This window comes from Neophocaena asiaeorientalis, unplaced genomic scaffold (assembly GCF_003031525.2).
Source record: "Neophocaena asiaeorientalis asiaeorientalis breed wild unplaced genomic scaffold, Neophocaena_asiaeorientalis_V1.1 scaffold242, whole genome shotgun sequence".
NCBI lineage: Eukaryota > Metazoa > Chordata > Mammalia > Artiodactyla > Phocoenidae > Neophocaena > Neophocaena asiaeorientalis.
In genome coordinates this window covers 1622433-1645980 of record NW_020172451.1, presented here as the reverse complement: position 1 = coordinate 1645980, position 23548 = coordinate 1622433, and the positions used below count along the sequence as shown (strand labels likewise).

Sequence of the window (23548 nt, the reverse complement as noted above, 5' to 3'; positions counted from 1 at the left end):
CTTGGCAGTGAGATGCAGGCCAGGAGCATAAACTCGACTCACGGGGCCACGGCAGCCAGGCTCGATGAGCAGGCCCAGTCCTTGCCTGGTGATAGAAGGAAATGGAAAGTTCTGAAAGAGCAGGGAGCCTGGAGCGTCACCCCTCCCCCACACCGGCCTCAGCTCCGGGAGGAGGGAGGGACCTGCCATGCCCCGCGTGTTAGGGGTCGGGGTGCGGGTGACAGGAGAAGATTCAGGGGCTCCGGGGGCGAGGAGGGTGGGCAGCGTGCTGGGGGAGGGGCTGGGTGGCAGCGGTACCTCTGGGGGCTCGCTGGGGACATGGGAGGATGGACTGGAGGTGGCTGGATCCCATCCCTGCTGCCTCTCCCCTGTGGTCACCCCCTCCCAAGGAGCACCCAGAGCCAGCCTTTTCACCACCGTGCATTCTTCTCCAGGGCTGGTTGGGTGACGGTCCAGGAGCCGAGTGCTGGGGCCCTCCAGGTACATCCGCTCCCAGCCGGGGTATGAGTGGACCCCACACGGGGAAGGGCGCTGGACCCGGATGCACAAGCTGGAGTGACTAGAGGAACCCTTGTTCCAGCCTTGGTTTACTGGTGTGGACGCTGCGGCCAGGACTGTGTGTGCCGGTCATCCCTGGGGCTGAGGGACAAACCCGAGCTCCAGGCTTTGTCTTTCCACCCCAGGCTGCTGACCTGGAGGGCGTCAGGGGGCTTCTCTGAGCCAGTGTCATCTTTGGAAGGAGGGGACGCTGCAGCTCCAGCCCCCAGGGCTGTGGAGCAAGAGATGCTTAGACAGAGTGTGTGTGGCCCCCGCCCAGCCTGGGAGGCCTCGGCCACCACTGACAGCTTTGGTCACCAGTGGCGCCTGGGGCGGCACCCGGGGCAGGGCCCCTGGCCAGAGGCTCGCAGGAAGCCCCCATCATCCCCATGGAGGGACGCCCGCCTGGCGCTCAGCCGGAAGGCCCTTCTTAGCATCCGCGCCGCCCGCGGCCGTGTCAACAAACCCATATTAAGACACGTCTGTCCGACTTCTCTCCTGTGTCCTGGACAGAAAGCAGTGGCCGAAGCAATCACGCTGCACTGAATGCTCCCAAGCCTCCAGCGGGAAGGCTGAGGGAGCGAAGGATCTCATTGTCCTGCCGCCAGCCCGGGTCGGGCTCCTTGCGTCACAGCCACCTCAGGACCGAACAGGGGCCGGCACAGATCGTCCTCACGAGGTGGTCCCCGTGCTGGCCTCGGGAGTGCGGTTCTGGAGACGGGCATGCCAGGGCTCACGGGGGCGGCGAGGGTGACCAGGACCACTCGAGCGGGATGGGGATGCTGGCCCACGCAGCAGCGCCGCTGCCGATATTGAGGGGCTGTGCCCAGAGCCCCCATCTCGCTGCTGCTGCCCTGCAGCCCTGTCTGATGGCACAGAGCCCGCACCTCTCGCAGGGCCTGGTCCTGCCCGGCTCCCAGGTGTATGTGTGGTGGGTGACTCAGGGCTAAGGCTACTCCTGCTGCCCCACCGCGGGGGTCCGCCCGCCGGGTGTTTGCTGAACTGCCCGGGTGGGGTGGCAGAGGTGCTGGGCGCCAGGCTGGGCCTCCTCCAGACGCACCAAGCAGGGCAGACGAGGCAGTGACTTGCGATGGCCCAGACCCCGGTCTCCTCCTGTCCCTTCCCCTCCCACTCCCCAGCGATGCCTGCCCACCCTCTGAGCTGCGAGGGCTCCGGGGGCACAGAGCCCTGGTTGGGAAGGACCCTCATGAGGTCTTCCCTCAACTGAAAGACGACGTCCGGGCAGGGGCTTCTCGCGCTTGGCAGCAGGCAGCCTGAGGCCAGCCGGGGGCGCAGTGCTGCCTGTCTCTATCTGTCCCTCCCTCCCTCCCCACTCTAGCGCACATTTCTAGAACCTTCTATGCACAAGATGCTGTGCCGCGTGTACAGCAGGGGATAGAGCAGGCCGGGCCCCACTGTCACGGAGCTGACCTTTTGTGGGGCTCAGACTCCCCAAATCCACGCTCAAATTCATGTGTCACTGGCCTCGTGAAGGGTCAGGGCACCCGAGGGAGACCCTGGGGCCTGTGGTCGGCGGAAGGGGCAGGAGAGAGGCCTCCATCGCGGGGGAGGTCTGGGCCAGGCTTGAGAGGCGTGGAGAAGGGCGTTGGGACAGTGGACCCCCTGCAGCGAGGGCAAGGGTGGGGGAAAGGCTGCAGGCAGGCGGCCAGTGGGCATGGGCAGGGTGGTTTGGTCCACAGTCAGAAAGGGTATCCGGCATGGCCCACAGGACAGAATCCTGTGCTCAGTGACAAGATGCCGGAGACAGATGTCACGACACGGAAGCGACACTAAAGGTTGAATTAGAAAGAAAGAAAAGAAGCAACAGGACAAAAAAACACGTGTAGGTTTACGTAGCTCCGTGTCATGGGGCAGATGGAAAGAGTAGAGGATGCGCCTCACGGGTCAGAGGTTGGTTCTGAACACCTGGCCCCACGCCTGCGCAGTCCCCCAAGGCCTTGGGCTGACTCCCTGGGACCTTGGCCCCCCCTTGTAAGCGGGGAGGACGGCTCTGTCCCCAGGAGTCACGGGGGCCTCAGGGAGCCCAGACAGAGCCCTCTGGCCAGCTCCCAGCCCCGAGCCGGCCTTGCCTCTGTAGCCGGGTTGGTGCCGCCTTTGCCCCAGAGGGAGCCTTGGTGCAGCCGGGCTGTGAATGGGACTTCATTTCTAAAGCTATAGGCCCATGGGCCCCATTCCCCAGACCCCAACCCTGGCTCCAGCCTGTGCTTTTCGTGGAGGCAGAGCTATAAATAACCCCCAATTTGCAGCTCTGCGGACACCAGGCAGGGGAGCCATTCATCCTGCTGCCCAGGTGGCCACCAGCTGTTGCTGGATTCTTGGAACAGAAAAAGGGAGAGATTCAGAGAGAGGGCTTAGCTTCCAGCCCACCACAGCCTGGAGCCTCCCTCCTGTGGCCCTGGGCACTTCCTTCCCTTCAAGCCATGGGCGCCCCAGGGCGGCAGGGTGCCCCCTGCACTGAGTGGGGCCGGGCAGCCCCCGGCAGTGAAGGAAAGCAGCCGGGGAACAGGGAGCACAGGGCACGAGGGGTACAGGTAAGCCGAGGGCTGGTGGCTTTCCCAAACTGCTGGGAGACCCCTGGACTCATCCTGCCGCGCATCCTGCATCCAGCGGCAGCCCCACGAGAGTGACGCGCGGAGACCCCCAGGCACCGGGACTGCGTCAGCCCCACCTCCCAAGTAGGAAGGGCTGGGCATCCCTGGGCGGGGCACCGAGCGCATTTCAGCGTGCCACCTCCAGTGCTTCCAGAAGACTCCAGCCCTTGAACTGAGGGTCTTAGATTCCTGTATCTCCAGTGGGCGTTTCACCCCCCAGGGCCCTTGCTCTCTGATTCAGCAGCTTCTCTCGGGTGGTTGGCAGGTCCTTGCCGTTACCCTGGCACAATCCAGCCTCTGGGGATTTCAGCAGGAAGATAGTGATGCCGGGCAGGGCCCTGTGCTTCGACCGGACCTGAGCTCAGTGTTATGGGGAGACTTGGGGAGGCAGATCAAGGCAGTAACCAAGGAAACCGGATCCGAATGTCCAGGCCCAGTTTGTCCCATTTTGGAGCCTCTCAGAACACGAGGGGCTCAAACCGCCGAGCAAATAAACAGACCGTCAGGAAAGACTTCCTTCCCATTACTCTAAGTCAAGCTTCATAAATCTTACAGCACAGGCGAGAAGCTTCCGTTAGAGACACCTTTCCCAGATTGTAAGATAAAACACGCGCAAAGCTATTTGATTGGGTGGAAGCAGTGTATCCTTCTTGCAAACACGATAGGTTCTGCTGTGGTGTCCAAACGCAGCCTCTCCCTGGTACTTGATCAAACACCCGCGCCCCTCATTTCCCAGGCTCTGTGCTGAGTTCACGCAACCTGCCCACAGTTCAGTCCACTTCCCAGGGGCCAGGGGGACTTGTGCTAGTCAATCCTGAGTATGGGACATGGAACGTGGGATGTGGCCTGCCCCCTGACCTGTACCCTGTTTTCTGTGCCCCAGGGAGGGCGTCTGTGGTGGGTTGGATTCAACAGAGAGATGCGTTGAAGTTCTAATCCATGTGCCTGTGCATGTGGCCTTAGGTGGAAATGTAATCAGATATAATCAGGTTCAGATGAGTTCATCAAGGTGGGCTCTGATCCATTGACTGGGGTCCTTATAGGAGGAGGAAATACCACGTGAAGACAGAGGCACCTGGGGAGCAGGCCATGTGATGATGGAGGTGGAGACTGGAGTGATGTGTCCACCTTCAGCCCCGGGAGGCACCAGCCTCCTCCTGGGCCAGCATCTCCCTATCAATACCTTTCCACAGGCCTCACAACCTCCCTTCCTGCAGGGGTAAGGGGTTGGGGTCTCTGAGGCCATCAGGGCCAACTGGCAGGTGCCCGTGTTGGCGAGGAGAGCGCAGAGCTGCTGGAGGACAGGGAGGTTGGTCTGGAGAACACCCTCCAAGAGCCGCTGGCACCTCTAGTTCCGTGGGCGGAAACTCGATGGTTCCCCACTTACAATGGTGACCCCAAGCCCCCACCTCCACCCGTCTGCCCCACTGTTTACTTCTCGAGAGGTGGTCACAGGTTGCTTCTTTACAGTTCCTCTCTGAGCCAGTCAGGAAGAGCTTGGGCAGAGGCCTTGGAGCCCATGGGCTGTCCCTGGCTTCTTGCATCACTGCTGGCTGACCTTCCCCATGGACGCAGGAGGGGGAGAGGTGGGAAGCCCAGAATTCCTCGTGTTGACTATGCATTGGCCATGCATGCCTCAGGAGTCAGAGGGAGGCAGGGTGGGGTCAACACAGCCACCGATGCCACCCCTTCCCTCCCTCCTCCTTCTGAAGTTTGCTCCAGGGGGAAGGAGGACAGAGGGGTCCCTGAGCAGTGGGTTCCTTGGCCCTTCCCAGTACGCGTGACACTGTGTGATGCTACCAGGCGTCTCTGACTATTGGGGGAAGGAAGTCAAGTTCAGGGTTTTACGAGTGCTCTGAACGCCAAAGGTTTGAGTGGATGGCTGGATGGATGTGTGGATGGATGGATGGATGGATGGATGGATGGATGAGTGGGTGGATGGATGGTTGGATAGATGGATGGATGGATGGATGGATGGGTGCATGGATGGATGGATGGATGGGTGGATGGATGGATGGATGAGTGGATGAGTGGATGGATGGATGGTGGGTGGGGGGATGGATGGATGGATGGATGAGTGGATGAGTGGATGGATGGATGGTGGGTGGGGGGATGGATGGATGGATGGATGAGTGGATGAGTGGATGGATGGATGGTGGGTGGGGGGATGGATGGATGGATGGATGAGTGGATGAGTGGATGGATGGATGGTGGGTGGGGGGATGGATGGATGGATGGATGAGTGGATGAGTGGATGGATGGATGGTGGGTGGGGGGATGGATGGATGGATGGATGAGTGGATGAGTGGATGGATGGATGGTGGGTGGGGGGATGGATGGATGGATGGATGAGTGGATGAGTGGATGGATGGATGGTGGGTGGGGGGATGGATGGATGGATGGATGAGTGGATGAGTGGATGGATGGATGGTGGGTGGGGGGATGGATGGATGGATGGATGAGTGGATGAGTGGATGGATGGATGGTGGGTGGGGGGATGGATGGATGGATGGATGAGTGGATGAGTGGATGGATGGATGGTGGGTGGGGGGATGGATGGATGGATGGATGAGTGGATGAGTGGATGGATGGATGGTGGGTGGGGGGATGGATGGATGGATGGATGAGTGGATGAGTGGATGGATGGATGGTGGGTGGGGGGATGGATGGATGGATGGATGAGTGGATGAGTGGATGGATGGATGGTGGGTGGGGGGATGGATGGATGGATGGATGAGTGGATGAGTGGATGGATGGATGGTGGGTGGGGGGATGGATGGATGGATGGATGAGTGGATGAGTGGATGGATGGATGGTGGGTGGGGGGATGGATGGATGGATGGATGAGTGGATGAGTGGATGGATGGATGGTGGGTGGGGGGATGGATGGATGGATGGATGAGTGGATGAGTGGATGGATGGATGGTGGGTGGGGGGATGGATGGATGGATGGATGAGTGGATGAGTGGATGGATGGATGGTGGGTGGGGGGATGGATGGATGGATGGATGAGTGGATGAGTGGATGGATGGATGGTGGGTGGGGGGATGGATGGATGGATGGATGAGTGGGTGGATGGATGGGTAGTTGGGTGGATGGATAGTTGGGTGGATGGGTAGACAGGTGAATGGAGGGGTGGGTGACTGGATGGATGGGCAGGTGAACAGGAGAAATGAGTGGACAGAGGACGGTTTTCTAAGTATCTCATGCACCTCACAGTGAAACTTTCTGTGAGAGCTTGATAGGTCTGCGTCCTAGTGGGGTCCTGGATTCCCTGAAAGCAGCCAGTGCTCTCAGCCTCAGTGCCCCTCTGTCATGCCCAGCGTCTCCCCCATGCAGGCAAGAGCACGCCCCTGGACCATGGCCCTCATCACTTCCTGGGAGACTGACCCACAACACAGCCCCCGCCCCCATGGGCGCCCGGCTGCCACAAGTGGTCTCCCTAAATGGAAGCGTGTCCCAGCTCTCCACGGAGGGGTGTGCAGGGGCTCCACACAGTGAGGCCGTGACGCTCCCCTGCTGCCCCCAGGAGCCCTGCCACCTCCCGGAAGCAGGGAGGTGCTTTCCTGCCTCAGGTTAAAGTGAAAAGACGGTTGCATCTCCTGTCTACCCTCGCGAGGAGCTTCTGTCAATTCATGGGAATTTGCCCAAGAAAAATGATTGGAGTGTTTTTCTTTTCCCCTCTACTTACATTTCTTAATCCTAGTGAAATACCGAGCCAGGTAGCTCATGACAACTGTGGTTTTTCTCTCTCAATCCAATTTGCTTACCCAAATCTGGAGTGTTTTCCACGGGCGCAGGTTGCTAACCAATCGTACAGGGAAACGTCTCCCTTCTCGAGCTCTGGTGGGGACAGGTCCCCGGCAGCTAATGAATCTCACTAATCAGGGAACCGTCTCAAAAATCAATCCATTCTACTGCAACTATTTAAAGAAAAAATAATTATCGAGACTGTTCTCGCTAAATTATGCTGTCTAGAAGTTGTCGAAAGAAAATTTTGTCTAATTTTAAGATGTCATTTGGGTTTTGCAGAGTTTTCTTTTCTGAGTGATTAAAGGATTCGGCATGAATGGCCGGGAGGAGAATGTGCCTTTTCTTCCCGAATTGTCGGGTCTTGGGTGTGACGTGTGCCAGCCTGGTGGGGCCCCCGGCCTTGGCCTCCATCACAGACCCCGCCCGGGAACGTGCATGGCCTTGGGGCCACTGGACCCCAGGCTTCTCCAGGGAAAGTGGGTCTCCCCACCTGCCCCTTGGTCCTGAGAACAGGCCCACATCCTTGAGCTGGGCGTGCCCCATGGCTTGGGGCGAGTGTAGCCTGAGTGAGTGACCATGGCCCTCTCTGCCCGGGAGGTAGAGGTTGACAGGCCCCTTGAGCTCAGGGGTCCCAGCAGCTGAGCTGTGCCCACTCCCATCCCACTCGCTTCCCTGATGGGTTAATCCCGGTACCAAGGGCGGACGGGGGCCTCCCGCGCTTGGCCCCGGCGTGTTCAGAACATCTGAGAAGACTCCAGAAAACTGACAGCTGCCTTGCCTGCGAAGGAGGAAGGTGTGACTCACAGAGGTTTTGCAGTTTGGGCTGGCTCACTGACGTCTGTCCATCCCAAGTGACCAAGGAGACCAGAGCAGTTCAGGGAGCCCGGAACCAGACCCCTAGGGTGGCCCCCCTCAAAGAGGAGGCGGGCTGCTCCGAAGAAGTCCCCGAGCCTCGGGCTCCCCGGCCAGGTTGGGTACAGAGGCCACTGCTGGACCGCAGAGTCAGGCCCCGGCTGGCTTGGGGGTGGTGCTGGGGTGCGGGGGGCTGCCCCTCGGAGCCCGTCCCTAGTCTGCTGGCTGGGACCCCCCTTCCTGCTCTGGCCTGGTGAGGATGGAATGGGATGGGGTCTTTGGGACCCTGTACTGACGCAGCTCTTCCTGTTGGCGTTCTGGCCTTACTGTCCTGCCCGTCTTGAGTGAGGGTGGGGGTGGGGCAGGGGCGATGACCAAACCAGTGAGGGGGGACAGGTATGTGACCCGCACACGGTGCTGAGCGTCAGGCCCCGTGACCCCAGGAACAGTGGGGGCCATGGTAGTGATAACAAGCCACCCACCCCAGACCAGGAGCAGAAGCCGGGCGGGGTCAGAGAAGGTTCCGGAAAGCCGGGATAGGGAGGGCTCTTCGTCCCTGGCACCCTTCTCCTGGCCCGACGCTCACCTGTGTGTCCAGGACCACCTGCTCCATCCCCCCAGCATCCTCGTGGACCCCCTTTTCCGTGCACTGCCCCTGTGCCGCGGCGCAGCGAGCTTTTAAACCGTCACCTGGACCGGTGCGGACGTAGGGTCAGTGGCCACGTGTGACTGCCCAGGACGCCCTGTTAGGCCTGCGTCTCCTCACACCTTTTCCAGCTGAGCCCACTAAGCCTCACCGACAGGGTCCACAGATGACGGACCCTACGTCCCTCCATCCTGGGGCTGAAGTCCGCCTGTCACCAAGTGGGCCTCAGAGCTGGGAGCTGGAGCAGGTATGTGCACAGGGCCAGCCCTGCATGGGGGCTTCTCTGCACGGAGCCCCTCCCTCCCTCCCCTCTACCCGGGCAGCTCCTTACCAGGACTTCAGGGTCTGTGTTCCTTCTCCCCACGGCCCTGTGCCCGTCCGAGGCTGCTGTGAGAATCCACACCACGCTCTCAGCTGGGACGTCTGGGGCCCCCGGAACACAGGTGGGTAGCCAGGAGCTGCTGTGATTCAAAGCCCCGCTGCCGTCACAGGCCCCCCTTCCTGGCTGTCCGCTGTAATCAGCTATGGCAAAGCCCCAAAGCATATTTTGGGACCGTTGGAGGCCGTTCTATGTACCCAGTTCCTACAAGAGGAGTCGGCACAGCCTGGCACTGGGGGGAGGTTGAGGGAATGAAGCTAACCCTATAAACTGATGAATGCCAGCACAGCCCTCCCTGAAATCGCAGGTAGGGCAGACACGTGCACGCAGCGTACTCTTGATTATTGGGAACCAAGCAAAACGTGTGAGGACGTAGAAGCTCCTAATACACGCGTGAATAGACGTATACCTGTGTTTATGTTAGGAAGCCCTGTGGGGGGCGGCAGGGGGCTGTAGGCGGAGCACAGCCCCTGCGGGTCAGAATGGGAAGCAGCTCCCTGCCCCCGGGCTGCTGACTGCAGACCCAGCCGGTCCCAGGCCAGAGCAGCCCAGAGCTGGCAGCCAGGCCTCTGGAGCCAACTTGGAGGCCCCTCAGGGCTGGGATGCTGCTGGGTGGTCTTGTGGGTCCGGCACGGTGGGAGCCCCAGGACCCCATCCATCCTCTGCCCGCCAGATGCTTCTGGGGACAGAGAGGGGCTGGGACAAGCCACCACCCAGGCCTCCTGGAGTCTCCCGTGGCCGCTGCCGAGACCCCGCCCCTCCTCCAGAGCACCGTGACCCCGGCCTGGGGCGTCTCAGGGACGGAGCAGCTTCTCCAGGGAGGACGGGAAATGCCGTCTCGACCTGCAGCTCTCAGACGCAGGCTTACTGGCCTAACGTGCACAGAATAAATGCCTGTAGGAGAGTTACTCAGGCCCAAGGCCGTCGGAACGCTGCCCTCTGACCCACCTACTGATGGTCACAGAGTCACCTGCAGGGCGGGACCTGGTGCCAGCTCCCCTGGGGACGGATGACTGAGGACGCGTGACTGGCCGTGGTCGGGGTCTGATCCACTTGGCGGGCAGCCTGGCGGGATGCGTCCAGGGCTGTGGAGACGCTCAGACCCTCTGACCCCGTAATTCCTCTCCCGGAAATATGTCCTGAGAAGATAATTCTAAAGAAGACGAAAGGCGTGTTGATAGCAGAGCTGAGCTGGAAAGCGCAAACAGCAGAGATGCCCGTCTCGGGACAGCGTGGTGGACCACAGGAGCCTGAGTTGGTCCCGGGCAGCTGGGGGTGTAGCTGTGGGGCAGCGTGGAGGGCCTAGCGGACCCGGAGATGGAGAAGGACGGGGCAGGCGGCGGCTACACAGGGGCCCTTTAACAGGGTCTGGGGGGTGGGGCTGCCCCAGGGGAGGGTCCCCTCAGGGGCCCTGGCACTGGTCCTCGGTGTGGTTGTGCTGTCCCTTGCTGGCCTCCCGAGTTCAGGATGCTGGGACCGAAGGCCTGTGTCCCGCACCAACTGCAGGACCAGCCACCCGCCTGCGGCAGAGCAGCCTGGTGCCGGGGGACACGCGCATTTCGCACCCCAGCATCCCTTGCGCCGTCCTAGCCCATAATGATGCGGAGAGAATGAACAGCGGTGGGGCGGGGGCTTTCCCTCAGCCGCGGCCATTCCGACTGGCTCTTACATCCGCTCTGTCCTTGCATCAGCCCCCTACCCTGCCCCGACACAGCGGCCTTCATCCCATCCACAGGTGAGAAAACCGAGGCACAGAGAGGGCAGGCGCCTGACCCGAGGGCCCAGCTGTGAGCAGCGGCACACGGGGACTCGGACCCCAAGGGCTGGAGCTCCAAACGCCACCCTGGCCTCCTCTCCTCCCTGGTCGAGCCACGGTTTCTCCTGCCGGCCGGGCCCTGCCTGCTCATCCTCTTGCTGACTCTGGGAGCGCCACGGCCGCGTGGAATCAGGGAGCGTGGGGGACCCTGGTCAGGCTGGCCGGCCTCAGGCCCTCGCATCATCCCCTTCCGGCTGCTGTGTGAACGTGGAAATCTCCTAAGCTCTCTGAGCTTCCTTGTCCCCATGTGTGATGCGAAGATCAGGCGAACTGATTCCTCGTAAGTAACAACCGATAGTCAGTCTATCGATAAAGGAGCACGTGACTCCCTGTGAGGGTTAGCAAGCCAGTCCCCGTGGTTGGCAGCTGCCTGCACGGCCCAGCAGCTTGGTTCAGAGCCCCCAAGAGCCACCTGGCCTGCTCAGTCCCGCCAGGTGTGCTCACCTGGTGCGTTTGGGCATTGACGTTTCAAATGGGAGTTTGTAAAATGCAGAAGCTGCCCCTGGGTGTGTAAGGGCAAAATGGATTTCTCCCGGAATCATGGGGGTGTCCCAGCAGATGCTCCGGTTGTTTGCGTTTTCCCAAGCCCAAGGCCACCGGTCCCCTGGTTGGGTCAGGGGGCGAGCAGAGCCCGCCAGGCAGGGAGGCCCAGGTGTGCCGGGTCATCCCCACACAGCTGCCGGCCCTCCCCAGGCCATGTGGGGCCTCCCTTGGGCTCACCTGTCCTCCCACCATCGCTGTGCCCTCCTTCAGAGCGCTACGCCTCTGATTCCTCCCGTCCCCAGGGCCAGGCTGCCAGGGAGGGACGTCCTGAGAGTGGCTGTTGCCAGGAAGGTCCTCTAAGGATAGCTCGGGGGCTACCCAGGGTACCCTCTGACCTCCCAGCCCCACGGGCCTTCCTGCCTCTGCCGGTAACTGCTCCCGGGAGGGGCCTCAACGTGCCAACCTGAGGAGCACAGAGATGGGGGGCCCAGGGCCCTCCTGGGGTCCTCGGAACGTTCCCTGCAGCAGTAGCATCTGGACTACATCCTCAGGGCCTGTGTCAGCTCTTCCTGCGATAGATTCTTCCAGAACCCTTGATACATCCCAGTTATATTTGACTCCCATGTGTGTGTGTAATTAAAATCTATATGCTTGTATTAAATGTCAGCCGCCCCTCTCCGCATGGGTGTGGATGTCGCCTCACCCCTCTGTCACCAGCAAGATCCGGGGGACTTTGGGGTAAGATATTTCCGGGTTAGATGCTGCCAGAGACAGCGGCCTCCCCGTCTCCAACGGACAAGGTCCACTTATGACCGTATCTGAGAATGTGGCCGGAGATTTCTGGAATCCCACTGGTTTTGTTCTGGACGACTCATTTTTCCAAGCTGTTCAGTAAAGTAAGCAGACTCATGTGTTCATGGAAATGAAGAAACAGTTCATTCCAAAGGGACCCATGCAATTTACGAGCAGCAAAGGGCGCAGGCATTGAGCGGAGCGATATGGTCTCCGCGATCCCCGTCCGTCTGTCCAGACTCAAGCGAGCAGCACGCTGGTCGCTGCCGTTGCTGTCTGAGCAGGCGTGCTGTCCGCCAGACCCCGGATGGCTTCAAGGTCGTCCTGGCTGTCCCATCCTTAGGTTTGGGGGGGTGGGCGAGGGCATCTTGCAGGGGCGTGTTTCTGAGCTTCCACATCTTCGGAGCTTGTTTGTGCTGGTAAACAAAGAGGGGGTCCCGGCGTCATGGGCACCACGGTGGGGAGAGGGGTGTTGCTGGCGGCAGGGTCCCCACATACGTGCAGCTCAGTCACTAGAATAGAATTTCAGACGTCACACAGGGACATATCCACACACAAATACTTGTGTGTGTACACAAACACACACACAGGATCAACAGCTGGGCACACAGGCTCTTGGCCATGGGAGGCTCCCGTGGCTGGTGAGCTGATTGAACTGGGGTCCACTCAGACCCTCTGTACCTCCTCGGGACGCTGATCAGGAAGGTTGCAATGAAGCAAATAGGGGTGCTTAGCCCAGTCGAGGAGAGCACCGGGGAGAAGCCACAGCGCTAAGTGTTCCCTTTGAACAGGGTGAATCTGGACTCTGAGGCCCTCCGGCGTCTGTCTTCCGTCCTGGCCCTTCCCGCGTATTTCCTGCCTCACATGCGTCGTCTTTTTCCCGAGATGGAAAATTCCAGAGCATTGGCCCTGGAGGGTGGACACTGCAGCTCCAGGGCTAGGCCAGCCAGAGGCCCTCGCGGGGCCTGGTGAGGGCAAGGGCTCAGGAAATGTGAGCAGGTAAGAAAAAGAGCTTTGTCTCACGGGCCTTCCAAAGAAAGGTGCTGCTGGTCTCTGCTGTTGGAGACCAGCTCTGAAGGTTTTGCAGGCTCCTGAGAAATTGCATATGTAAAGCACCATTAGCTTTTGGGGGTGTAAATGAGCTCAGCCAAAGGCCCCTCCCTCCGCTGGCTGTCAGATCTGAGTGGATTTAGCCCGGAATCCCTCTGATCCCAGGCGGCTGATTTTCAGAGCGGGGACCACAGGGGCCGGGCTCCTTCTGTCTCTTAAGGAGGAAGGAGCTGGGCCCCCAGGCAGGGCCCCAAGGCAGATGAACTATGTCCCTGTTAGGACCCCTGGTGAGCGCACCTGTCCTGAGGGTCCTCCCTTGGGTTCTTCGTGGGCTGCAGCGCCACCCTGCTCACCTGGGAAGAGCCGTCCTGTCCCTTGAATGCACATCACTCCGTCTCCTCTTGGCTGTGGCCCTTGTCACCCTGAAGCTGCCAGGATGTGTCTTCGACTCCAGGCACAGTTTGCCCCACAGTTTTGGCAAGTTGGCCCTTGAGTCGATTGACCCAGACCCACCTGAAGCAGTCCGGTCGTGTCCAGGACCTGCAGCCCAGCCGGGCCCCCCGCTTCTCAGCCCCCTGGACGCCCTGGGCCCTGCCCTGCTCCCCTCCCAGCCACCAGGCCCCTGCCTGCCTGAGAGCTTGGCCCGTCGCCCTCTGTGCCCCGAGAGGCCTTCTGTTCTGTCCTTCACGAGCAGCTGGGCTGCAGGGGTGGCTTCCTTCTGGGGGGCGGCAGCCAGGAATGAGCCTCTCCGGGCCTGGAATCACCCGGGTGTTCTCGCAAGGGGGAATTCGGAGAGAAGGGACACAGCCTCTCCATCCCAAGGCCCCAGCACTGGCTGCTGGAGAGATGGGGACCCTGCAGGCCGACGTCCACACGTGCACACGGAGGGAGAGGCGTGTGGGCTGGGCCCCAGGGCTTCCGATTCCTCTCAAAGGCTCAAGCTTGCAGACCTGGTCCACACTGGGCCCCAAGGCCCAGGACAGGCACTGGGCGCGTGGCCAGCGGGAGATCCACGCCCCTGGCCTGCACGGGTCGAGGGCCCCGTGGTTGTGACACAGGAGCAAGCTGGACCGCTGTCCACATCCGTCAGCCGCCATCCCTCTGCCCCCTCAGCACCCCCAGCCCTGGGCGACGCCCTCCCCCGCTGGGAGCTGCCACGACGCTGGGGCCAGAGGAGAGGAGGTGGTGACGTGTGGGCACGAAAGGCCCCTTTGTCCCTGGGACGTGGCGGCCCAGCCCTGCGCCTCCGTCCGCCCCCAGCAGGAAGTGGGCCGGGGCTGAGTGAGCCGAGCTCCGGTGGCCAACGAAAGGCACTGAGTGATCAGCCTGGCCGGCCAGTGCCCTCCGCAGGGCCGGCACCCGCACGCCCGGGCCACCGCGCCCGGTGGGGACAGGGCGGGGGCCAGGCAGCAGGTGCCTGTTTGATTTGCAGACACACCCACACGACTGCTGTGCGCCAGGCCAGCCCATGAAGTGGTCCCACAAGTGTGGCAGCGAGCGTGCACATATCTGTGTGTATGTGTGCTGTTTCCCACGTGTGGGTGTGGTGCATGCCTTTGTGGGTGTTTACGTGTGTGCATGTGTCTGCACGTGGGCGTGTGTGACCTCTGCATTCCTGTGCCCGTGCACACGTGTGTACGTGTGCGTGAACGTGTGTGGCCAGGCTCTGTGGCTGCAGCGTGGGCAGGACCTACGCCCCTCCCCCTATTGAAGGCACTTGAGACCCTGCCCCTCAAGCTTTCCTCCCTCTTCCTGACTGACCCTCAAATGTTGTCCGTTATGTTTGTGGGGCTCCCCCCAGGAGAATGGGGGTGCATGTTCCCCCACGGCCGCCACCTCGCCTCTTAGTACCGCGTCTGAGACAGAGCAGAGGGGATGAAGGCTTGGTGACACGCCCTGTGCTTTGGGGAATGGGAACGGGGCCCGTGTCCTTGACCGAGGGCCTAGAGCCCAGCTGAGCTGCAGCCGGGGGGAGGAGCCTCAGGAGACCAGCAGGCATCCCAGCCCCTTGGATGCTTGGAGGCTGGCTCGGTCTCTGCCAGTGTCCGTCTACCGTCTCCAGCCCCACGGTCAGTGGCCAAGAGTGGCTTCTTTCCTCACCTGACCATGAAAGGTGTGTGTTTCACATATGGACTGGCCAATCCCTGGGCCAGGTACTCCACTTGCAGCTTCTCCTCTGTCCCCTTGGTCACCAAGCTTCCCGGGGAGGATGGAGCCCACGGGAAGCACTGCTGGCTCGAGGTCCTCTGCTGACAGCAGTGCAGGATTGAACCCTTCCCTCCTCTGCTGTCTGGTCCTGCAGGCTAGCCAGGGAAGCGTGGGTGTCAGAACCAGGCCTCTGACGTGGCCCATGCTGCCCTGCCCCGCTGGTCTGGGCCAGTGCCCTTCTGGGCTCCAGTCTCTCTGTATGGGGCCTCGCCTCGGCCTCCCTGCCTCCAGAACTGCATTTCCCTCTTGCATCTGAGGGCAGGTCTGTCACCTGAGAAGGCCACGTTCCTGCTCTTGGCTCTGCTCCCTGGGCACAGCTGGGGTCTGGGTCCCCCTGCCCCGCGGTGACAGGCTCAGTACGCTGACAGCATTTCCCTGGGTGCGGCTCAGGAGACAGACAGGAGCACAGGTCCAGATTTTTTTTAGCCGCTCTTGAGCCTCCTCCCACGCCGTCTGTCCTGGATGACCCCAGAGAAACCCTCCCTTCTTTCTTTAATTCGTCACGACCGTCTCTAAGCCACGCACACAGGGTTTCCGGGGATTGGTGGGGTGTGTATTTCAATCCTGTTGCTACCTCATGGGTTTATGGTTTGCATTTGTTGGTGTGCGACGAGGTTTTTGTGTTGTCATTTACTGTCACCAAAATGGTACACCAGGGATGGCGGGGCTGCTCCAGGGACTTCTGCCAGAACGATGAGCGGATGAGGAAAAGAGTCCCGAGGCGATGTGCTGGGGAATGCAGCCACCTGTGGCCCGCGGGTCCTGGCAGGGCCGCGTGGAGCGCGAGGTGCGGCTAGAGCCGGGCCTGCCATGGCCTAGAGACGTTTCTGGGCAGTGAGACAGCCCGTCCCCCACGCCTGCCGTGAGAGCAGAGCCGCGTCTCCTCTTTCGTGGGAACCACGCTGATGCTCAGCTGGAGTGTTTTTCCGCTCTGACTTCAGTTGGCTGCGGGGCATTTCCGCGCTGTGAGGTCTCCCGGGCCGTCTTAGCTCAGGCTGCAGTCACAAAGCACCATAGGCTGTAGGTCTTGAACGGCAGAAATTCATTTTCTCGAAGTCCAGAGGCGAGGAGGCTGTGATGCAGGTGCGGCTGACTGGTGGGGACCCCCTCCTGGCTCACAGATGGCTGCCTGCACTGTGTCCCACGTGGGAGAGGCTGAGCTCTCTGAGGTCAGTTCCTATAAGGGCACCAATGCTGTGGGATGAGGCCCCACCCTTATGACCTCATTTAACCTCAGGTACTTCTGTAAAGGCCCTGTTTCCAAGTCCAGCCACTCTGGGGTCAGGACTTCATCCTGTGACTGCAGGGGGCGGGGGTCACAGCTCCGTCCGTAGCTCGGCCTGGAAAGGAGCCGGTCTCAGGATGACCAGCTGGCTGTGGGTAGAGAGATGCTTGGTGTGGGTCCAGGTGAGTAGCACGCTACCCACAGGGCCCTCTGCCTGCCAGTCGATCCCAGGACACTCCCGCTATGCTCAGGCAGCTCCTGCTTGTTTGTCAGAATTGGCATCAAGGGGTCACCTGGGATGCCATCCTTGTCTGTTTTCCAGCCCACCTCCCAGCCCACCCTTTGTTAAGACTCACCGAGTCACCCTCCCCTGCAGGGGCCCCAAGGCCCAGGCCCCCATGGGGTGAGGCCCCTCTCAGGTCCCCTATCGCCTTTGTAGGGACAGTCACTGCCTGCAGGACTGGTGGCGTGATTGGCGGCCCGCATGCAAAGTGGAAATGCTGGGATCCTTTAAAAGTTATTAAGAATTTCAAGATGCAGGAAGAGCAGGGTGGGGCCATGGGGGCCGCTGCAGCCACCAAAGCAGTGGAACCTGCTTTAAAAAGGACGCACATCACTCTGTCCTAATTCAAAACAACCCGTAGTTCCCAGGTTCCTTGAACAGTTCCATGCATACACTCGGTGTTCTCTCTATCACAGAGTCCCTCCTTCCAGGGTCTCTGTCACATATGGGTTCCCAGGCCCTCCCGCCACTGCCACAGAAAGGTGGTGGGTTTACCAGGAAGAGAGAGACGCAGCCCCCTTCTGCCTGGAAGCGTGGGTTTGGAGTCATCAGTTCTTAGCGGCCACGGGGTCTACCTTCCCCACCCCACCTGACAGTGACAAGGACTCGAGTCCTGATGTCACCAGTCCTGGGACGTCCTCGCGGGGGGGGGGGTCCCCTTTGTGGATGAGGCCCTTGGAGGGCCGTGGCCTCCGTACGATCTGCCAGGAGTCCCCACCCTCCCCCTGCGCACCTCCCTCCCTCCCAGCACCCACCCAGGCCCCAGGATTGCGGCCTGCAGTGGGGCAGTCCCCACTGCATCTGAGGGGGGGAGGTCCTAACCGGGAGACCTACCCCCACCGCCGCCCACTGCTGTCTTTCCTGGCTCCCGCGCAGATTCCAGACAAAGGAGAGAAGTACATTGTTGCCTCCGGGAAGGGAGGTTCTTGAAACTGTCCCCAGCGCCCTCAGTCACTACTTACTGAGTGGCCAGTGGCAGAGCTGGTGGTTGGCAGTGAGCGATTGACTGCAAGGCCAGGGAGGGGGCAGCAGTCTGGCCAGGCCACCTGATTGACACCAGGCGCTGCCCACTGGACCATCCCATCCCTGAATCCCGGTTCCGGGAATCGGGCTGCGTAGGTACGGCTCAAGCCCCAGGCCAGCGCTGACAGCTCTCTCTTCTCTCCGCAGCACGAATCATCAAAACAAAGCAGTGGTGTGACATGCTCCCTTGTCTGGAGGGGGAAGGCTGTGACTTGTTGATCAACCGGTCAGGCTGGACGTGCACGCAGCCCGGCGGGCGGATAAAGACCACCACGGTAGGTGCGCGGCGCCGGCTGTGCGGGGGGTGCGGGAGCCTTAGGCAGCAGAGTGCACTGGGGCGGGGTGCACCCCACACCCGCGATGACAGGACGGACACACAGGCTGCCAGCCCCGCCTCCTCCAGAACCACCCTGCTCTGTGGCCGGATCAGTCTGTCCCCGGGCTGCTCAGACCCATCACACGGTCACTGAGTGTCCAGCGGCCCGAGAGGCTGGACAGAACCCCCTCCAGGCCGGTCAGCCCACACGACGTTGCTGGTGAAGTTGTCCTGTTTCTGGGCGATGTACTCCCAGCTCCAGGCTGGGAGGAAGGTTAGAACCCACAGAAGGGCCTCGGAACGAAGGGCCTTTAAAGAAAAAGGATTGGGGAGGGGCCGTGGGCCTCATCCAGGCCATCCCCTCGCCCCCCAGGCAGGCATGGTGACTGTTTGGAGCACAGACCCCGAGAGCCCCTGAGGGTGCCTCTGTCCCTCCTGGATCCCACCGGGAGGGACAGTTGTGGACTCTGGGCTCCCCAGGCTGGTCTCCCGCAGGCTGGGAGGCAGAGGGCGGCAAAGTGGCTCTGGGGCTGTTTGCTCTGAGATTCCTTTCCCAAAGGAAAACTCATTAAGCACAGGCTGGGATGGTGTGGGCCAGGGGAGCGGGGCTGCCCGGCCGGGGCCACGGGGACGGCTCTGGGGCTCCGTATGCTGGGCCCGCACAGTGTTGGACTCCGCCAGCCAATTTTCACCCCTCATCCGGGCTCTTCCTCGTGACATTGACGTAGACAGCTGAGGACTGGGGTGGGCTATGGCTCCTGGCCAAAATTCCCGCCTCGATGCTGGGAGACGTTATGTCAGGGAGGTCTGGGGTCTCGTGGAAGGATCTGGAAGTTCTCCCCTGGCATCCATGGCAGAGAAGCGGGGGCCACGGCCCCTCAGGAATTAGTCTAGAGGAAAACCCACCCCTTCCTGCCCTTGCAGCCTCCGCTGGAGAAGTCGGATGGGCTGTTTCAGCAGCGTCCTTAAGAGGCCAATTAGGTGTAGCTGCTCCGAGATGAGACACAGACGCCCTGGTCCCATCGCCGGCAGGGAGGTCGGGTGGGGACAAGCCAGGCCTCCGGGGGCACATTCTGAGGACGGGGCTGTCAAGTGGACACGCGGGCCCCCGGCTGCACCCAGGCAGCCCATCAGAGGTCTCGGAGGCCTCTTGTGTTGGCGGGAGTTCAGGCAGGGGGGCCCTGCCTGCAGCCTCCCCTTGCAGGCGTGGGGGCCCGTCCCGAGCAGGGCCGCCCACGAGGGGCGTTGGGCTGGGCTGCAGCGGGCGCCCCCGGGTCTCCAGTCGTTGAAGCCGCAGCCATGCGCTTGTCTGAGCGTCGGCTGTGCTTGTTCATGCACGTGCAGCACGGAAGCGAGGGATCCGTCGTCACACCTGGCAAGTGTGCAGGTGTGCCAGCTCATCACCTGCCACCTGCCTCACTGCTCCGGGAGCGGAAGGGCCCCTGAGGTGGGGCTGCTGCCTCCCCGACCGTCTAGGAAGCAGCTGACCTTTCCAGGTTTCCCGGAAGGTGGAGACTGGGGGACAAGCAGACCCCTGGACCCCCGGGGCCACCGACCCCAGATCCGTGGGGCCTGGGGTCAGCGTGTGGATGTGCAGGGAGCCCGGGCCAGCCCTGGTGCGGGAGGCGCTGCGTCGGGGGTCTTTTGAATGAACACCCACAGGAGGTGAGGCTTGGAGGGGGCTCCGGGCCACCCGCCCTCCGTGGCGGGCCTGGCTGTGCGTGGCTGCGGGGTCAGGCCTGCCCTCCAGGTCGCGTGGCCCCAGGCAGCACCCCTCAGTCTCCTCACGGTGAATCAGGGCGTCTCCTCCCATCAAGCCCCCGAGCCCGTCCCGGCTCCCGGCGCCCTGCGCCCCCGCCCCTCGGAAGTTCTGGGGGGCCTCTACGTGCAAAGGGCGCTTCTTCGGCAGCTCTAGCACCCTATCCCTGCAAGCGCAGCCTCAGGTCCTTAAGTTGCTCTAAGACCTTTGCTGAGAAGGTGAAGACAGTCGTTCCCTTCGGGCTCACAGGTCTCGGAGCTCACCTCAGGTTTCCAGCCGTGAAAACTGCAGTTGGGGTGGCTGAGGGAGGCCACGGCCGGGGGTCAGTGAGCCGTGGAGGTGGGTCTGCCCAACTCAGACGGGGCCTTGGTGCTGCAGAAGGCCCACGCGTCTTCCAGGTGAGAAGACAGTCTCTGATGTGCGCATCCTGGGATCAGCCCGCCCTGGAGAGCGCCTCGTGCTGGAACAGGTGTATCAGGAGAAGCCCACGGTCCAGGCAGGAAGGCCCCGCCACACCTGGGGCAGGTCAGGGAGGGGTGCACCCGCTCAGGGCCCCTTCACTCCCCCGGCGGGAGGCGCTCACGCTCGGAGACACGGCCGAGTGGCCGGACGCGTTCCGTGACAGTGACCTCCCGCCTATGTGCCGGCCCGCAGGGTCGCATCCCCACCGGGGAAGTGGGCCCCGCGTGCTTGGGTTGGCAGATCCTGCTGAGCGATGGGACCAGCGAGCTCTGTCATCGTCCCAAGTGTCTGCAGAGGTGACCCTGGCCTGCGTGCAGAGACCTGTTTTCAAAGCTTGTTCTTAAAAGCTTACTTGAGCTCTTGACCAAACACCTTATAATTGGAGCACGCAATCCCCTTCCACGATTGCATCTCGGGCCGCTTACAGACGGCAGATTAGCACCGTGGGGTTTCACATTTTAGCATAAATTGGTTTTCCGCGAGGGGGGCTGTAAGACACCTCAGGATTGCTTGGCCACGTAACTGCTAATTCATCCCAGGCGCCAGGGTCTCAGCCCAGCGCCCCTGCAGCCAGGGCCACGTCCGGAAGTGGCTGTCACCTCCCCCAACCACTGCCTGGTCACGCCCCACCCCCTCCTCTGCATGGGCCGTAGCTCTCCCTTCTCTGTGTCCCCAGCAAACCATGAGCTGCCTGAGGGCAGGCGCAGGCCTTGTTGTCCCGCCAGCCCCGGTCCCTCTTTCGGGGCTCCCGTACATCCATGTGATAAATTGATTAATGGATTAGCAGAGCCCAGACCCCAGGCACATGCTGACGTTTGCATCTCCTGGATCACCTCTTTTCAAAGTGCAGGTCGTCACCCCGTTAGTGGGTCGTGAAATTAATTTAGTGGCTCACGATCAGCGTTTAAAAGAAAGAGGAAGAAACAGAATAAAAACATTTGGACGCTCTGGGTCTTGAGGGCGAAAGCTGCTTCGTGAAGTGCACACAGGGTCACAGGTGAGGTCACGCAGGTACCAGGACAGGTTGCAGTGAAGAGCTGGGGACCCGGCATCCAGGAGGTACTCAGGGCGGCGGGGGGGACCTGGCGTCTGTGGTTCCCACGATCCCTGTTCTGAGGGCTGCCTGTGACGTTGGTCGGCACCGGGCAAGTTGAGCAGGTGGACATCACAGGCCCTCCCCAAGGTCGCAAACAGCATCCCCTCCTTGGCCCTCTCGCGGCCCCTTAGAGCAGAGCTGACCGGGCAGGCAGAGGGGAAGGAAAAGGCCAGGCCCCAGGTAGGCGTGAGGCCCCCGCGAGTGCAGTGCCGTCCTGCCCACCCTCGGCTTCTGTCCAGATGTGAGCAGCTGGGGCGGCGCCCGGGCTTTAGTGGCACTCAGGACAGTCGGATACGTGCTCCATCTGCCACGTACGGTGCTTCTGTGTTAAAGACGCTCCACAGTAGCTGCTATAACGAATACCTCCTAGACCAGAACAAACCACCTGGTTGAATCCATCTCTCAGATGAGCAGTTAAGTCCTACGTTTTAATTCTGTGCTGCGTGGACACACCACCGTGGGGGGCAAGGGGTATTCTGGGGGGTGTCTGTACAATCTACTCCAGGACCTTGGATGTCATGGAAATTCATGACAAGAGAAGCGCTTTCCCAGGAGCTGCCTCTGATCACCTTTGCCCCAGGAAGTCCAAATTCTGCCCAGGCCCAGGTGTCCTGGACCTGGGAGTGCACAGCAGCGAGGTGCGGATGGGCCCCCGGGGGGCTCCCTTAGGCCCCGGAGGGACGGAGGAGTGCCCAGCTCTGCCTGAAGCCTGGAGGCCTGCGGCTCACCACCCCTGCCTCCCTCATCTTGTCGTGAACTGGCCGTGCTTGGGCCGGGCAGCCCAGCACTTAGGCCAGCGTGCACTGCGCCCACTGACCCACTGACCCACATCCAGGCCCAGGCGGCTCTCACTGTCGCTCCTCCATGCCGAGTGTCCATCCTCCACGTGGCTGGTCCAGGATTGAAGAGCCAGCCCGGTACAGGGCAGGGGGTGAGGAGGGAGCAGTGCCCCTTCTGGTTGTCGGTCCTCACCGTCCCAGGGCCGGCCGGCCTCATCCGGGCTGCCCCCGCAGACCCAGTGTCGCCTCACCCAGGAAGCTTGGAGCTTCCGGAGGGAGGAGTCCTAGGTCCGACCTGGAGGTCTCTGCGTTCCCGGATTCAAAATGTACTACCCGAGGGCCTCGTGTGTGTCCAGTGTGGGCCCCTCCCACCGAGATTCCTGAGAAAGGCTGTCCGGGGCCTTCTGTCCAAGGAGCTCACCCAGCACGTGGCCCAGGCCTCCACGCTTCAGCCAGGGTCCTTGTGCCAGGTGCCCACCCAGGGCTGGACACACAGAAGGAGGAGCCTCGGGGGCCCCGAGCACTGGACCCCTCACGCTGGGGCTCACGTTCTCGAAGGGCAGTCAGGGGGCACTTCACAGGTGCTTGTACCAGGCTCCCAGGTGTAAAGAACAGAATACACGCTTCCCACTTCTGCCCGCTGGACACCCCTGGATGTGGTGGGGACGTGCGGGGAGTGAACGGAAGAGGAGGCAACAGCAAAGCCAAATGGGAGAGGCAGCTGCACTCGGCAGGTCACGGGGAGCTGAACCCCAGAGGAGCGGCAGGGTCACGCTCAGAACCCAGGACTCAGGAGTCGGGGCGCAGGCCCCCTGCATGTGGAGTGGAGGTGGAGCTGACAGGGGGCCGGTGGCAAGGCTGCAGGAGGGCTCCCAGGTCCTCCCTACCTGGACCGTGGCTGGGGCCCCCTGTGTGCCCCGCAGGAGCCCGGAGGCCCCAGAGGCTCACGCCGGGGAGGAATCACACCTTCACAGCTCTGGACCCCATAAGGCCAACGCCAAGTGTAGGGGAACTTCCTGAAAACCCGGAGATGGAGAGAGACCGAAGTCCCGAGATGTGAGACCCACCCACTCCCAGAAGGTGCAGTCAGGACATGGGGGGTTCTTTACCGAGAAACTTAGGCTCTGAGCTTCCCACGGCTGCTGTAGCAAGTGACCACACACTGGGTGACTTCCAGGAACAAAAATCACCCCCTCGCAGTGTGGAGGCCAGAGGTCCAGAGGGGTCAGTGTGGCCGTGCTCCCTCTGCATCCTCGGGGAGGGTCCTTCCTGACTCTTCCAGCCTCTGGGGTTTGCCTGCCGTCCTGGGGCCTCCTGGACTGTGGCCACGTCCCACCAGGCTCGGCCTCCGGCTTCCTCCCCGGGCATCTGAACTTCCCTCTTTCCCTTTACAGAGATGCCAGCATCTCATTTAGGGCCCGCCCTACATGAGGGATGATTTCATCTCAAGGTCCTTAACTAATTGCATCTTCAAAGA

At 61.6% G+C, this 23548-nt stretch overlaps 1 protein-coding gene across 1 annotated transcript in view; it reads left to right on the top strand.

Moving 5' to 3' along the window:
• Positions 1-23548, top strand: part of TAFA5 (TAFA chemokine like family member 5) — a 71205-nt gene that overhangs the window by 22827 nt on the left and 24830 nt on the right. Inside the window, exon 3 of the mRNA XM_024737396.1 lies at positions 17807-17934. Coding sequence (XP_024593164.1) covers positions 17807-17934 — 128 coding nt within the window. The remainder of the gene's footprint in view (positions 1-17806; positions 17935-23548) is intronic.